The following is a 14,435-nucleotide window of genomic DNA, read 5'->3' on the forward strand; positions in this document are numbered from 1 at the left end:
GGGATTACAGGCACGCACCACCATGCCCAGCTAATGTTTTGCATTTTTAGTAGAGACGGGGTTTCACCATGTTGACCAGGATGGTCTCAATCTCTTGACCTCGTGATCCACCCGCCTCGGCCTCCCAAAGTGCTGGGATTACAGGCTTGAGCCACCGCGCCTGGCAATAGCCTTCTTACCTTAGTCTCTTGAGTAGCTGGGATGACAGGCATGTACCACCCCATCAAGCATAAAATGTTTGTTGAATTGAATCTTTATATCATACTTAGTATAGTTTCTGGCACAAAGAGGATAACTTGCCCAATACATTTCTTTAATTGGAACAGAAATGTCAATAAATAATTGTGATACAATGTGACATATATTGTTACAGATATGTCCAGAATATCACGGCAGCCCAGAGAAGAGAAGAATTAGCACTATTTTAAGGGTAAGGAGAGATGGGTCAAGGAAGGCTTCTTAGAAGTGGTTACTGTTGAAGATCTGGGCGTATGCCTGTAATCCCAGCACTTTGGGAGGCCGAGGCAGGTGGATCACAAGGTCAAGAGATCAAGATCAGCCTGGCCAACATGGAAAATACTGTCTCTACTAAAAATACAAAAATTTAGCTGAGCATGGTGGTGAGCGCCTGTAATCCCAGCTATTCAGGAGGCTGAAGCAGGAGAATCTCTTGAACCCAGGAGGCAAAGGTTTCAGTGAGCTGAGATCACACCACTGCACTCCAGCCTGGTGACAGAGTGAGACTCTGTCTCAAAAAAAGAAAAACAATCTGGGTCTTACAGTTTAAGTAGGAATTGGTCTGGATAAAAAAGAGGCCTTCTTGACACAGAGAACCAGCAGCTTGAGCAAAGACATGGGACTGTGCAAGGGCCCACAGTGATTAGGAGGCAGCAAAATGTGCCTAGGGTGTCAGAAGACCAGAGCAGGTGTTGGGCAATAGAGCTAGAACCAAAGTGAATAACACTATGGAATTTGGATATTACCCACAGGCACTGGAAGCCCCCTTAGGGTTTTCAGAAAATAAGTAGCCAACATACAGTTGTGTTTAAAAATGTGTGAAAGATGGATTGGGGGAGGGGAAATAAACTTGAAGGAGGTGAGATCAGTCACTGTAGGGTCCTGTTCAGAAGCAGCAAGGACAGTAAACCCGGGAAGAGATGGCCTTGCCCTGAATCCACCCAGCCCCACCTGTACAAAGTTCTTCCTGCAGAGTCATGTCTCTCAAAGTGTGTTCTGCCATAGGTTGTGAGTGTGGGATGTCAAGGTAAGGTTTTGACATAGGGTAAGGTCTCTGGTCAAATAAGTGTTGAACATGCTGGGTTAAACAGGTTTCTTATTCCAAGATTTTTTGGAGCTTTTAATATACATTGTATATGCTATGTGTAACACACAGGGTTTTCCAAATTTAACCACAGAACCTCTCTCTGAGACCATCTCAAGGGACTATCGTTTAATGGAATACGTAAAATAGTAAAAAGACCAAGAGTTTTTATGATTGCCAGCTCTAGTTCCTGGAATAAAAAAAGAAAAAAAAGAAATAGTTTTCCATTTGGTGACAACTGATAATCTCACTGAACACGCTGCTGTGGAGGTCTTGCATGTGTGTTTTTTGGCAGGGGAACAGAGTAGACTCCCATGGAAATAGGAGAAGTAGCTTTTAGTCATTCTATTTAGAGTCAGGTTGAGCAAGTTCACCTGCTCTTCCCAGTCCCTCATGTTTGTTCAGGCCTGAAAGAGATCAGACACAGGTGTTTGAAAAAATGGCAGGTCCTGACCTATGGAAAAGAGAAACCAGGTCTGCAGCCCCTGGAATGTTCAGCACCACAAACATTCCTCACTCTGCATTTGGTTCACATGCTGGGGAGAAGGGCAGAACAGCCACCTTGGACTCTCCTAGCCATGGGAGGATGTGTCCCAGGTGGCAGGTGCTGGCACTGTTGGTCGTGGCGTGGGTTTCATCACACTGTCATACAGAGCTCACCAGGGCTCCTAGGCACAGGTCGCTGTTTTCTGGCTTCCCCTTGTCTGAGTGCTGGGGGAAAAAAATCAAACATCCACTCATTAGCCTTGTGTCTCTAAGTGAGCCCTAGCTTTGGAAAGCCTTCCCTGGCCACTCCAAGGCCATTTTCTAGCTGAGTCCCCAGGGCGGGAAGTCTGGGAAGCTATCTGCATGGCTTGGGAAGGTGCATCTTTCTCCACTGCAGCAATTCTCCACTGGAGAAGCATCAGATGTTCCTCAGCCACTGCCAGGGCTGGAGCATGAAGAGGTCAAAAGTGCAGAAGAGGACAGATAAGCAGGAGTCTCCCTGCTAAGGGGCAGCTGCTTGCAGGGCAGAAGGACAGACAACAAGCTGCTGCCAACACTAGAATCAAGAAGCTGCTCAGAGCCCTGTGTAGGGGTTGAGAGCAGGGCTTCTTAGGAGTTGGGAGGAATCCTGCATCTGTTCCACAGTGTGACCTGGAGGGTGGCTGCCTTGCCCTGCTCACTCAGCTGGTCTGGTTTGTGTAAGCACAAAGGGCTCTAGGACGCTGACCCCCCAGATTTTTCTCACATGTTGTTCTCATAGAGAAATGTCTGACCTCCCTGCTCTGGACTTGTAGAAATATCTGAGTGAAGCTCCTAGTATTCAACTCTAGCCCCAAATATTAAGTAGGTTGTGCTACTCCAATGCTCTCAGACCAGAAACTGAGACCCAGACAGAGAGAGGGGCTCAGCCAAGACTCCTGCGTTTTTTCTGTCTCCCTGGTCAATGTTTTCTTCACCACACCTATGATCTTTCCCAATGGAGAAAGAAATCCAGCTTTATTATCTATTTAGCTTTATTTTTTAAGAATCTGTATGTCTATTAAAATTAAACTAAGGCTGATTCTAGAGTCAGATAGAACGAGATTTAAATTCCAGCTCCACTACTTACCAAGTGCAATAGAGTAAATAGCCTGTGGGCAAATAATTGCTATCTGTAGCTGAGATTCCTTCTCTGGAAACAGTGCCTTACATCATAAGGTCATGTAAAGATTAATTAAGATAATGTACATAAAGAGCTCAGTATGGTGCCCAGCAGGTAATAAACACTCATAAAAGTTAGCTATTTTTTTTTACCATTGTTGTTAGTATTTTAATGAATATGTAAGGCAATTCATAATTAACATTTAAATTAGTGTTATGGCCAAAGCTCATTACCTGTATTTGGATATACAGGGATGAACTGAGAAACTTTTTTTATTGACTAAGCCATTTAAATTTCCACTTTGAAATTTTGTTTCTGTGCTTACTTGGTTTTTAATTAGTTTTAAAAGTTGGCAGGCACAGGTGTAGTGGCACGCGTCTGTAGTCCCAGCTACTTAGGAGGCTGAGGCGGAAGAATCGCTTGAACCCAGGAGGCGGTGGTTGCAGTGAGCCGAGATTGCGCCACTGCACTCCAGCCTGGCGACAGAGCAAGACTCTGTCTCAAAAAAAAAAAAAAAAAAAAAAAGTTGGCAGGCAAACTCCAAACACTAAGTTTCCACCAACTCCTTCATGGATCCACCCCTTCCTAAAACATTAAACTATAGTATTAAATCATCATAGGTGCTCAATAAATGTTTTTTCAGTAGATGAATTTATGGATGGGTGAATGGACGGATGGATGAATGGACCATGAATGGAGGGATGATGAATGGATGGATGGATGGATGGATGGATGATGGATGATGGATGGATGAAGGATGAAGGATGGAAGATGGATGGTTGGATGATGATAGATGAATAGGTGGATGATGGGTTGAATGGATGGTGCTAAGACAGTAGCACCATGAAGTAACCACCTTTGGTTCAGACTGGATAGTGGTCTGGTTTCATGAAAACCCATAATGAGAAGGCTGAAGGACTGGAATAACATGGTGAAGGGCCCAGAGGTCTTTGTGCAGACAAACAGCAGGTGCAGCTGAAATGAGGAGACATAGAAAGAAAGGCTGTGGTCACAGACTGAGATGGGACAGAGTGAAATCCTAGAGTAGGAGTAGTTCCTGGTGATGCAAGGTCTTGGAAGCAGCCAGGGAATGGGTACCTAAGGTAAAAAGGGATTCTGGGGGTCCTTAAATACAATGAGTTCTAGGAACTATGAGTCCAGATTATTGGATGAGTGATTCATATGGCCTCTTATGCAATTCCAAGCTAGGATTAAAGTGACCTGAATTAATGAGGTTTTATTCTATATTCCATCAAATTGCTCCATGGGAGGGAGGGGAGTTTCTTATATAAAACTGAATTAAATATAAATAATAATCATGCACTGAACAAAGGTATTTATTTACAATTCTTGCCTTATTTTTACCTCAGTGAATGAATGGTAGTGTTGCTTAAAGAGTGTGTGTGTCTGTGTGTGTGTGTGTGTGTGTGTGTGTGACAGACAGAGAGAGAGAGAGAGAGAGAGAGAGAGAAAATGTTCATCACATTGTTTTGTTGTCTGACCTTTTCAGCATTTTAGCTCCAGGCCAGTTGTGGGGCAACACTGGGAATCTTGTAGGAATTATATATAGCGAAATGTCACCAGCAACCAAAGACATTCCGTTCCTCCCCGCCCAATCCAAATACTTGAAATTCACAATAAATTTTGGCTTGGTAAGCATGGCATTATATTTATGCATGGGACATTTTATTTATCATTTCTATTCATAGTACAAGGAAAAGAGGGCTGGATGGTGGGTGGGGAGACACAGTGAGCCCCCGACCCCACCTCCATCAGCATTTGCTCTATGACAGAATAAGAATTGTGGCCAGAATGGCATTTTACGGTCTAAACTTTACCCTCAGACTTTAGTTAGTAATACTATACTGTACACTTGAAATTTGCTAACAGAGTAGATCTTGAGTTTTCTTACCACACACACAAAATAGTAACTATGTGAGGTGATGGATATGGTAGTTAGTGTGGTTGTGGTAATCATTTCACACTGTACACATATATCAATTCATCACATTGTATACCTTAAATATATGCCACTTTTATTTGTCAATTATACCTCAATAAAGCTGGGGGGGAAACATTACCCTCAGCTTTTAACCCTCACAGCAGTTCACAGATGTTGGCCAGCCAGATATTATGGTGCCTTTTGATGATGGGAACCTGAGGTAGAATAGAGAGATAAAGCGGCAGGTACAGGACACTCAACTGTAAGTGGAGAGCCAGATCCAGCCTATGGCCTTCTAACCCACACCCACCCAGCAGTCTAAGCACTAGACTGTGGCAAGTCACTGCCTCTGTGTTTCTGCCCCTATAAAGTAAATCCATCTCCCAGTCCTTCCACCAACAGCTTTGACTAGCTAAAGTTCTGGAAGCACCGTGACAGGAACAAATATTTGCCCACCCACTGGTATTTCTGCAAGACAGCATAAGCTATGCAAAATTATCAGGCTGGAAAAAATGTTTTGAGGGCCATTTCAGTGCTCTTCAGTGCTCATAGCCACCAGCCTCATTGAAAAGATGCCCTGAGAGCACAGGAAGCCACTGAGCATGTGCCCCACCCACCTTCTCTAACAAGATAATAAATCTTTCCACAGCTGGTCCCAAGCCGGTAGGTCACACCAGGTTGGAAAGGCAGGCCACTTCTACCTGTTACATGCCCTGATACCTCTTATGGATCAATCAGGACATTTTTCCTCAATGATATGACTTCAGATGCTGTTACTCAGTCATAAATTGAGCCATGAGATGAAACCTATTTTTTATCTATGTGTTAAGTAGTTGTTAATAATCCATACCACACTTGCTTCCAGAAACGGTAAGAGACACAAAACTATCAAACACCAAGATCAAAGAGCAAGAATGGAGTAAAGGGGAAATCCGTTTGCAGAAGCCCAGACTGAGGGGGCCTGTTGCAAATGAGAAAACTTCACTCGCAGCTTCCTTACAGACAATGTTAAAAGGAAAAATTGGTTACAGAACTCTAAGGAACTCAGTCACTTTTAAGGGAAGGCCATAAAATCTAGGAGGCAATGCTAGTGTGGATTTTAAATAAGGCATATCAAGCATCTTAATGGCCGTTGTCTTCACTCACCAAGGCATTGTTTCTCAGGCTTCTCTGGGCTATCAGAATCAGAACCATCTGGGGTGCTTGTTCAAAATCCAGGTTCCACTCACTGAGTGACACTGTCTGTGAGATGGGCCTGGTGACCTGCATTTTAAACAAGGTCAATCACTGATTCTTCTACACCTGCAAGTTGGAGAAAAACTTCACCAAGATGTTAGTAGATAACAGTGTCTTAATGTAGTGGCCTTTCCTAACCATCCTTTCATCTTACCAGAGGTTAATGCCTGCTGCCACAGGAGTCTCTAAGGAGAACTCCAGGCCTCAGGGTCCAGCAAGAGAGATATTTGGAGGCTGCAGGGGCTCCCCACCTACTTGTGGTGGGGAAGCTGGGCTGTCTTCATGTGCTTGGGTGTGGAATGAGCTTTCTTCTTACCACAGGCTACAGAGAGGGCACACCCCTCCTTAGCCCTCTTGTCACTCCCAGGTCTGGCCATGGCAGCCATGGGAGCCGCCAGCACACCTTAGCTATGGTGATGTTGGCTTGGCTGACCAACTCTCTCCCTTCCCCATCCTCATCCATGATAGGGCAGGCAGAGCACCAAGCCCAGGAGTCCAGGAGCCAACCAGTGGCAAAAACACAGATGAAGGAGCCATGCCACCTCACAACCCCTGGCCTGTGCCTCCCTACCCTACAGTGCAACCTGGGATCTGTCAGGTATCTGCCTCAGGGAGGCAATCATGGGTTCTTTCCTCTCCCTCCACACAGGTTTGGAATAAATTGCCTCATCCAGTTTGAAGACTTTGCCAATGCCAATGCTTTCCGCCTGCTCAACAAATACCGTAACAAGTACTGCATGTTCAATGATGACATCCAAGGTAGGTTTCCATCCCACCTGATAAAGCCATAGGGGACTAACTTCTATTCTCAAACCTCACTGGGATGCCAAAGGGGTGGGGAAGGGCTGTCACCTCATAACTGGTTTGTTGCCAGAAGCTGCTGAAGAAAGAACATTAAACTTAGATTTAACTCCTACTTAGCTAATTCTTAACTCTGTGAATTCAGTTTCTTTTTCTACAAAATGAAGATCATTACTACTTCAGAGGTAGGTAAGAATTATGTGATTTTAATATATCTAAGAAATTCTAAACAATGCTGTAATTTACTAGCAAGTTGAATTTGAATCAATCACTTCTCTGACCACAGTTTTATCATCTAGTCAATAGAGAGGATAACAACTGCCTTGAAAGAGCATGGTGAAAATTTACAAAGATAACATTATAGAAAGTACTAACCTGTAAAACTCATCAGACCGAAACACCAATCATCATAAAAATGGCCTTCCCCAGCCATAATAACTTGCTTTTAGGTTTTCCAAATATAAGGCGTGTCCCTATCAGGAAGTCAGGACAATTCCTTCTCTAACTTTGACCGAAGTGTTTATTGCTCATAATGGCCCTGTGAAAGACACTGACAACAGGAACCCAGAACCTTCCAAAGCCAACATGAAGCACCCTGTAGTTCAGGTTCCACTTGGCCATCTATTCTGTGACCCAGAAATATCTGAAGGCACTTGCTTCTTACTGTGGAGTTGCCAGTGTCTGAAGTTGGAGTGGAAAGGGATTCAACTCACTTGATCTAGGAGTGCACAGGAAGGATCATTGTGAGCTGTTCCTAGCATTTTGTAAAGTCCAAGAGAAACCTTGATGATTTTTTAACAAATGAAGTTTGCCAAGCAATCTTTTAAAACCAAAGATCCATGTCAGGTGGAAAGAATAAGTTGGCGAGAGACAGGTGTTGGCCCTTGATTGTTAAAGGATGGCCAGCTTCTCATTTTGCAGATGACTTCTCCAGAGGCTCAAAGAGGTTACCACTTTTCTTCAAGTGAGTTAGGGATAGATCTAAGAGAACTCAAACTCAGTTAATAATAGCTAAGGTTAATCATTGAATGCTTATTGTTTGTCGGGCACTGTTCTAAGCCATCTACACTTTTAAACCAATGAGACACTGGCATCTCTGTCTTATGAATGAAGACACCGAGAGAGAAAAACAGTAAGTATCTTTTATAGCCATTAAGCATATAGTTGAGGTTTAAGCCCAGGCATCCGGATTCTAAATTGCAGTCTATAGCCATTCACCATGCCATTCCCAGGTCTTATATTACAAACCAAGTTGCCTTTTTTTTTCCCTTATGATCCACATTACAAGGTATAAGAAATGTGATCGATGATTTTTTAAATTTTCAAGAGGCAAGCTAGCACAGTTAGAACACACTATTAGAAAATTGAGTTTAAAATATATGATTTCAGTGCCAGAAGAGTGCATATTCAGAGAGAGGGGAGACTCAAAAGGAGAAAGCTGGGACATGGCACCCTCTGCCAGCCTGTCTCCATTCTGTCTTCCCCTTACCCTGTTGCATAGACCTGGGACAGGCATTGGCTGGGCTAGACCAGCCTCACCCACACAAGCCAGGACACTGCACAGACAGGGCTGTGGGGTCCAGGAAGACGTGCTGGTCAAGGGATGCATTCTCTCACTGCACCCACTCACCTCACTGTTAGCCCAGCAGGTGGGAGTGTGCCCATGGCTCTAAGGAAGCACCTGCCTGCTGGCCCCTGACCAGCTCCCTAGCACAAATTTGCCCATGAATCAGCAGCAGGACAGCCAGTCCCCTGAGCCCACCAGGCTGCCGAGGCCAGAGAGTGGAAGTGGAAAACAAGTCCATGCAGGCGGCACACCTGGTCCACAGCCTTCAGCTGCACAGACACACAGGTAGCCACGTGTGTATACATCCTCCTAAACACAGGCACAGGAACACAACCAGGCCCTGCAGGCCCCCAGCCCCCATCTGCCCCCACACTGCTGCCAGAATGTGCCTCAGAGATTAAAGTATCACTCACTATTCCACCCTCTATTCATGAGAACGTTTGTACCCCTTCACTGAAAATATAAGACTTTGGGATCTCTCTTCTGCCCTCTGCCCTTCCCTTTATTTTACTCCTCTGACCTCCTTACCCACATTTCTTTGTGTGTGTGAAGTCCTGCTCACCCTTTACCATCATCTTTACCTGAGTCATTCCTACTCACCTTTAAGGACTCAACTCCAGGGTCTCCTGCCCAGGGAAGGCCGCAAAAGCCTATACTGCATTGTCTGCCTTCCCAGAAGATAATAAGCTTCTGGAAGCAGGAACCATGCCTTACCCATTCTTGCTCCCCAGCTCCCAGCACCATGTCTGCTACATGATAGATGTTTAATGAATGTTTGATGGATATATGATGTCTACACACACAAACTGACATCCTCATAAGCACACCCACCGGTTCATGTATGTTTGTCTACACTGGACACCTGCCCCTGAAGCCTTTCTCTTGTCCAGGTCATCATTTATGTATAGCTGACCCTTGAACAAGATGGGTGTTATGGGTGCCAATGTCCCACACAGTCAAAAATCTGCATAACTTTTGCCTCCCCAGAAACTTGGCTACTAATAGCCTACTGTTGACCAGAAGCCTTACTAATAAATAGTGGATTAACACATAGACTATTATACCTCTATTTTATGTGTGCATGACATACCTAACTTCTTAATTTTTTTTATATTTCTAGGCTACACAGTTCATCTGAGAGTTTTTTCAATTGTTATAAAACTCCAAAATTTTAAAAATATATTTTTGTACAAATCCGCATATAAGTGGATCCATACAGCTCAACCCCATGTTGTTCAAGGGTCAACTGTGCTCACATATCAATGTACCTCTACACGTGCTCAAATATATTCACAATATGCACACCACATGCATACACACAGAGCTGCTGGTTTTTAATTAAATCAATCTATTTGTTTAAATTCATTGGTTTTTGTGTTTTGCCTCTATAATCAATTTTGCTCCCAGGCAAAACCAGGTAGGATAGCTTGCTGGGTCCCAGAGCAAAGAAAAGAGGGATTTCCTATTCTTTTCTCAGAAATTTGAGACTAAAGCCGTCAATCTAGAACTCATGAGGAGAGCTGGCAAACAGTGCTGGAATGGCAGGAGCCCTGTAATAACCAGCCTTTGATCAGCTCAGCCTGACATTTAGGTGTGACAGTATCATTAACTACCATAAAGAGGTGGGCATGGACATGCGCCATCCAGATCCTCCTTCAAGGAAAGACGTGTTGCCCAGCTGATAGCAGGGCTGTCAGCACATCAGGTACAGCCATCTCGCCTTCAGAGAGCCATCTCACCACCATACCAGGGGCTGGCCTCACCCAGTGATGAGAGAATATAAAGGCTTTAACTATTTTAGCCCAGTGCAGGACAATTCAAGCTCCCCATGGAGTTGGCTGAGGCTTTGGGGCCTGCATCACAGCTCACCTTCCCCCTCAACCCATTCTGCCTCTTTCCCTTTCTTCCCACAAGGGCACTTCCTAAAAACATCCTGAACGCTCCAGTATATCTCAGAATCTGCTTCCAGGGGACCCAAACTGTACCAAATAACATTTTGCATGTACACAGAACTTTAGGTTGAAAGTGCTTTTCATCCTCACTATCTTACAAGTGCCTGGAAATGCTCCCCCCTCACTGGGGGACAGACACAGCTGTCCTACATCACTAATGAGGAAACTGAAGCCCAGGGGGTTAAAGCTCGCTCATGGCCACACAGCCAGACAGACACAAAGCTGGAACTGGAACCCCATTATGTCTGACTTGGAATTCTCCACTCTCTCCATGGCATCAGGCTGCCTGTTGCTCCTGCACGTGTGAGGTGGTGGAGGGTGTCTTCTCATTAAGGATGAAATCCAGACCTTGCTAGAACAGTGTGGGTGTCGCTGCTCCCTGGCATCCTGCTGCTCTCATTCTGTCCTCCCCATCATTCCCATTCCTTCCTCTAACTCCTACACAATGCAGACCTGAAGATGAGGCCCATGATCATGAGCTGGTTAGGGATGGGTCCAGGCCAGAAGCCTTTGATATGTGTTCTCATTGTTAAACGGGCAATGAGAAGACTGGTAAGGAATTCCAGGACTAATGAGCCAACACGGAAGATACAGCCCATGCTGGAATTGTTCCCCTTTATCTCCAAACACAAAGTAAGGAGCAATGCCACTTAAGACTACAAGCCATGCTCACAATGGAGAGGAGCACCTCCATGCACAGAACCACAGAGGGTTGGGAAAGAAGGGCGAGAGGGAGTGTGGGAGGGAGGAGGAAGCAACGTAGAATCACAGTTGTAAACAGAAACCAAATCACATAGCCAGTGGGAGCTGGCGACAGATTCTCAGAATCTTCTTATGAACCACACATGGAGGGGGCTGGAAGCAAGCAACCCACATGAAAATGAGACGAGAGTCATTACATCTGCTCTGAGTACCAGCTTAGCCTCACATCCTCAGTGGAAAAAGGAAAAATAGAATTAAATCCTTCGGAGCCCCACTCTACTGAGCTCCCAGAGGGCAGGGCCATGCCTGGTGCTAAGCAGGAGCCCAGGGCACATTATCTGACTGTCTCCCAACCAGTCCCACTGTACCATGTGCTCAGAATCACTGGCCCCATGGGGCTGGGCTTCTGGAGCCTCAGCACTTGTAGGGAAGAGAGCTCCCCAGGGCTTCTGATCATCTCTGCCTCCCGCCTCACCACAGACCCACATAAAGCCTCTGCTCAGGCTCAGGCTGGTCCTTGGTAAGCAGGGCTGCCAATGCACTGACTCATCGCTGGCAGCCTCTCAGGAATTTTGGAAAAGGCAGAGGCTCAGGTGACTTTTGTTGTTTCAGCTGGGACCAGAGAAGCATCTATGCTCCTAGGGAGGAAAGAGAGGCCTGGAAGAAGAAAGGCAGTGGGACTGGTCACGCTGGGGAGAGGGAAAAGAAGGAGAGCCACACAAGGAGCCAGGTCCAGGGTGCTGCCAGCCCAGTGCCCGTGGGTCCCTGGCCTCCACGTGCAAGGTGACCACACAGCATGGCTGGAGCCAGGAAAGCCCCATTGGCTCATCAGCTCTGCAGCATGCTCCACCTGGCCAGCTTTCTCTGGACCTGCATTGCCCACCAATCCTGCAAAATCTCCAGGCCAGACAGCCCATCAAGGCCTCTGTGTGTTATGTCAGGCTATTAGCACCAACTGTGAGCCCAATGCATAACAATCAGACATTGCACCAAGACAAGCCTAGGTCTGAGTCACCGTTTTCCTGCTTTGTGGCTTTGCCCAAGTGGTTTAAATTCTCAGTACCATCTTTTTCTTATCTGTAAAATGGACTTAACAGTTTTAACAACTGCAACTGCTCATCAGCTAGTACCACCAGAATGGCCAAGGTGCTTTTATAAAGCCAGCATCTGTTATGGTTGGTTGTAGCCTATGCCAATTCCTTGTTAATTATTACCAACAGCCATTTATGGCAGGCACTGAATTGTTCTAAGGATTGCAGTGATGTATAGGTAGGGACAAGCATGTAGCACTGCTCAATTCACGGTACCTATTACTAATATCTCTGATGCCCAGTAGGCTCCTGACAGATATTGGAGGGAAGACGGAAAGGAGGAGACTGAAGGCAGAGATTTTGATGGAGGTGAGGAGAGGGCCACATAGTGAGCACAGGACTGGGGAAGTCTGGGGATAAAAGAGAAAGGGCCCCACCTTACTTTTCTCCCCTTTTCCACAAATACCCTATTATTCCAGACCATTGAATTAGTCACTCTTCCGTGTTTTCTACCAGCTCCATGATTTTGAATGTGCTGGTCCCTCTGCCTAGAATTCTCTTTCTGTTCTTCACTACTTTCTGTTTGGCCATAAAGGCTCATTTCACTTCCCCCAGGATACTGCATCCAGGGCCAAGCCACAGGCTCTAGACGATCCCACTCTTACCCTGGATCTGGGAGTGACACTGGATGGTGGTCGCCCACTTTGCAGAATGCTTCCAAGTTCCCCAGGGCTAGAGGTGTGGATCTCAGCCAAGAAATGTGAAACACATCCCTGGAAGATGATGACCTCGTTGGATAGTGAAGGTGTGGGAGACTTTGCATAGGCTTCATATGCCACAATAGGGAAGGGGCGGACCGGCAGGAATGGCCCATCTCTGAAAACTTCGTGCAGCTAGTTTGTCTTGTTTAATAGACGCCCGGGATTATTTCTGGCTATTGGGAGTCTACTGCCCTCTCTCTCACCCACCACCACCACTACACAGAGTAGCAGTTCTAGGCCTTTCCTTGTCCTTTTGCCCCTACAATGAAATTTCCCCTGGTCTCTTTTCATCTTTTCTCTCCCCAGTTCCCAAAGCCTTCTTTTTCACTAAGTCTTGTGTTCTGAGGCTGTTCTTCACTTCCAGGGCCGTCCCTAGTCCTAAGGTTCACATAGATCTCATGTGTCTGGCTCCTTGGAGACCTCCCCTTTTAGCTACTGCAACAGCTGAAACGCCAGAGAAGCCAAGAAGATGATCGTTATTCCTTCTGGCTCCTTCCAAACTGTGGCAAACTAGGCCTAGCCCCACCTTCTCCATGGGCCAGGGAACTGCCATCTAGAGTCCAGGAGCTCCAGAAAATTCCCTTATGATACAGAAATTACAGTGAAGTAGTCTAGAAGGCCTTTGCTTGATGTCCAATAAAGGGAAACATGAATTTTTGGAACACTTATGCTGGCAACTCCTTGAGAGTTTTATTTGAGAATAAGACTGTTTTATTTCTCTTTATTTATTCAAGGCCTAGCCCAGAGAAGGCCCAGAACAAACACTCAGCACATACTAGTGAATAAATGAATGGCAGCAGCTACTGTAGGAAGGTAATTCTTATGGATTGTGGAAGCAGGTGTGGCCTCATAGCAGAGGTTGTCCTGTCCCAATAGGGACCCAGGCCTCCAAAACCACCGGGTCAGAAGTCTTCCCTTAGCTGATAAAGCAGTAAAACTTCTTTCCTCAATAATCTGTTGTTCAGCATGGAAACTTTACTAAAATAATCTGACTATTAAAAGCAGAAACTACATTTTCAGCATGTCCTTTTGTGCTATTTCCTGAACCTACAACCGCAAGCACTCGGATTGTCGGAAATGTAATTATGGAAAGCTCCTTCTGAAAAAGAAAACTTGTTTTTCTTTCATCACAAATAGGAACAACCAGCCACACTTTCAGCTGCTCATGGCATTTATGGGCACAAGCCATGTCCCAGTACATCCCTGGGCCCATGGGCTTCTCAGAGTGGTTACTTCGAAACAGCTAAGTAGCTTTCTCTCTAGCTTTAAATCCTGGTGCATAGCCCAAGAGCACCCCAAAAATGCAAGTTAATGATGGAGAGGATAACTTTATTTGCCAAACCTTGTAATTTGGAGCTTAAGAACCAGTGTTTTTCTTCTTGAGTTCTGGTCTGTAGTTAGAACAGCTTGCTACCTCAGAGAATGGCCTCAGAGCAGGGTCCCAGAAAGAAGACCATGAAGAAGTAGCCAGTGAGGTACCTAATGAGTGTGGGGT

The 14,435-nt window shown here is 45.5% G+C and overlaps 1 protein-coding gene across 5 annotated transcripts in view; it reads left to right on the forward strand.

Annotated features, from left to right (window-relative positions):
* Positions 1 to 14,435, forward strand: part of ME3 (malic enzyme 3) — a 207,940-nt gene that overhangs the window by 172,115 nt on the left and 21,390 nt on the right. For all 5 annotated transcript variants that reach the window (XM_017510623.2, XM_017510621.2, XM_017510620.2 and 2 more), the window contains one exon: positions 6,776 to 6,885. In XM_017510623.2, the coding sequence (XP_017366112.1) occupies positions 6,776 to 6,885 (110 nt within the window). The remainder of the gene's footprint in view (positions 1 to 6,775; positions 6,886 to 14,435) is intronic.

The sequence above is a fragment of the Cebus imitator genome, unplaced genomic scaffold (assembly GCF_001604975.1).
Source record: "Cebus imitator isolate Cc_AM_T3 unplaced genomic scaffold, Cebus_imitator-1.0 Scaffold442, whole genome shotgun sequence".
Classification (NCBI taxonomy): Eukaryota; Metazoa; Chordata; class Mammalia; order Primates; family Cebidae; genus Cebus; species Cebus imitator.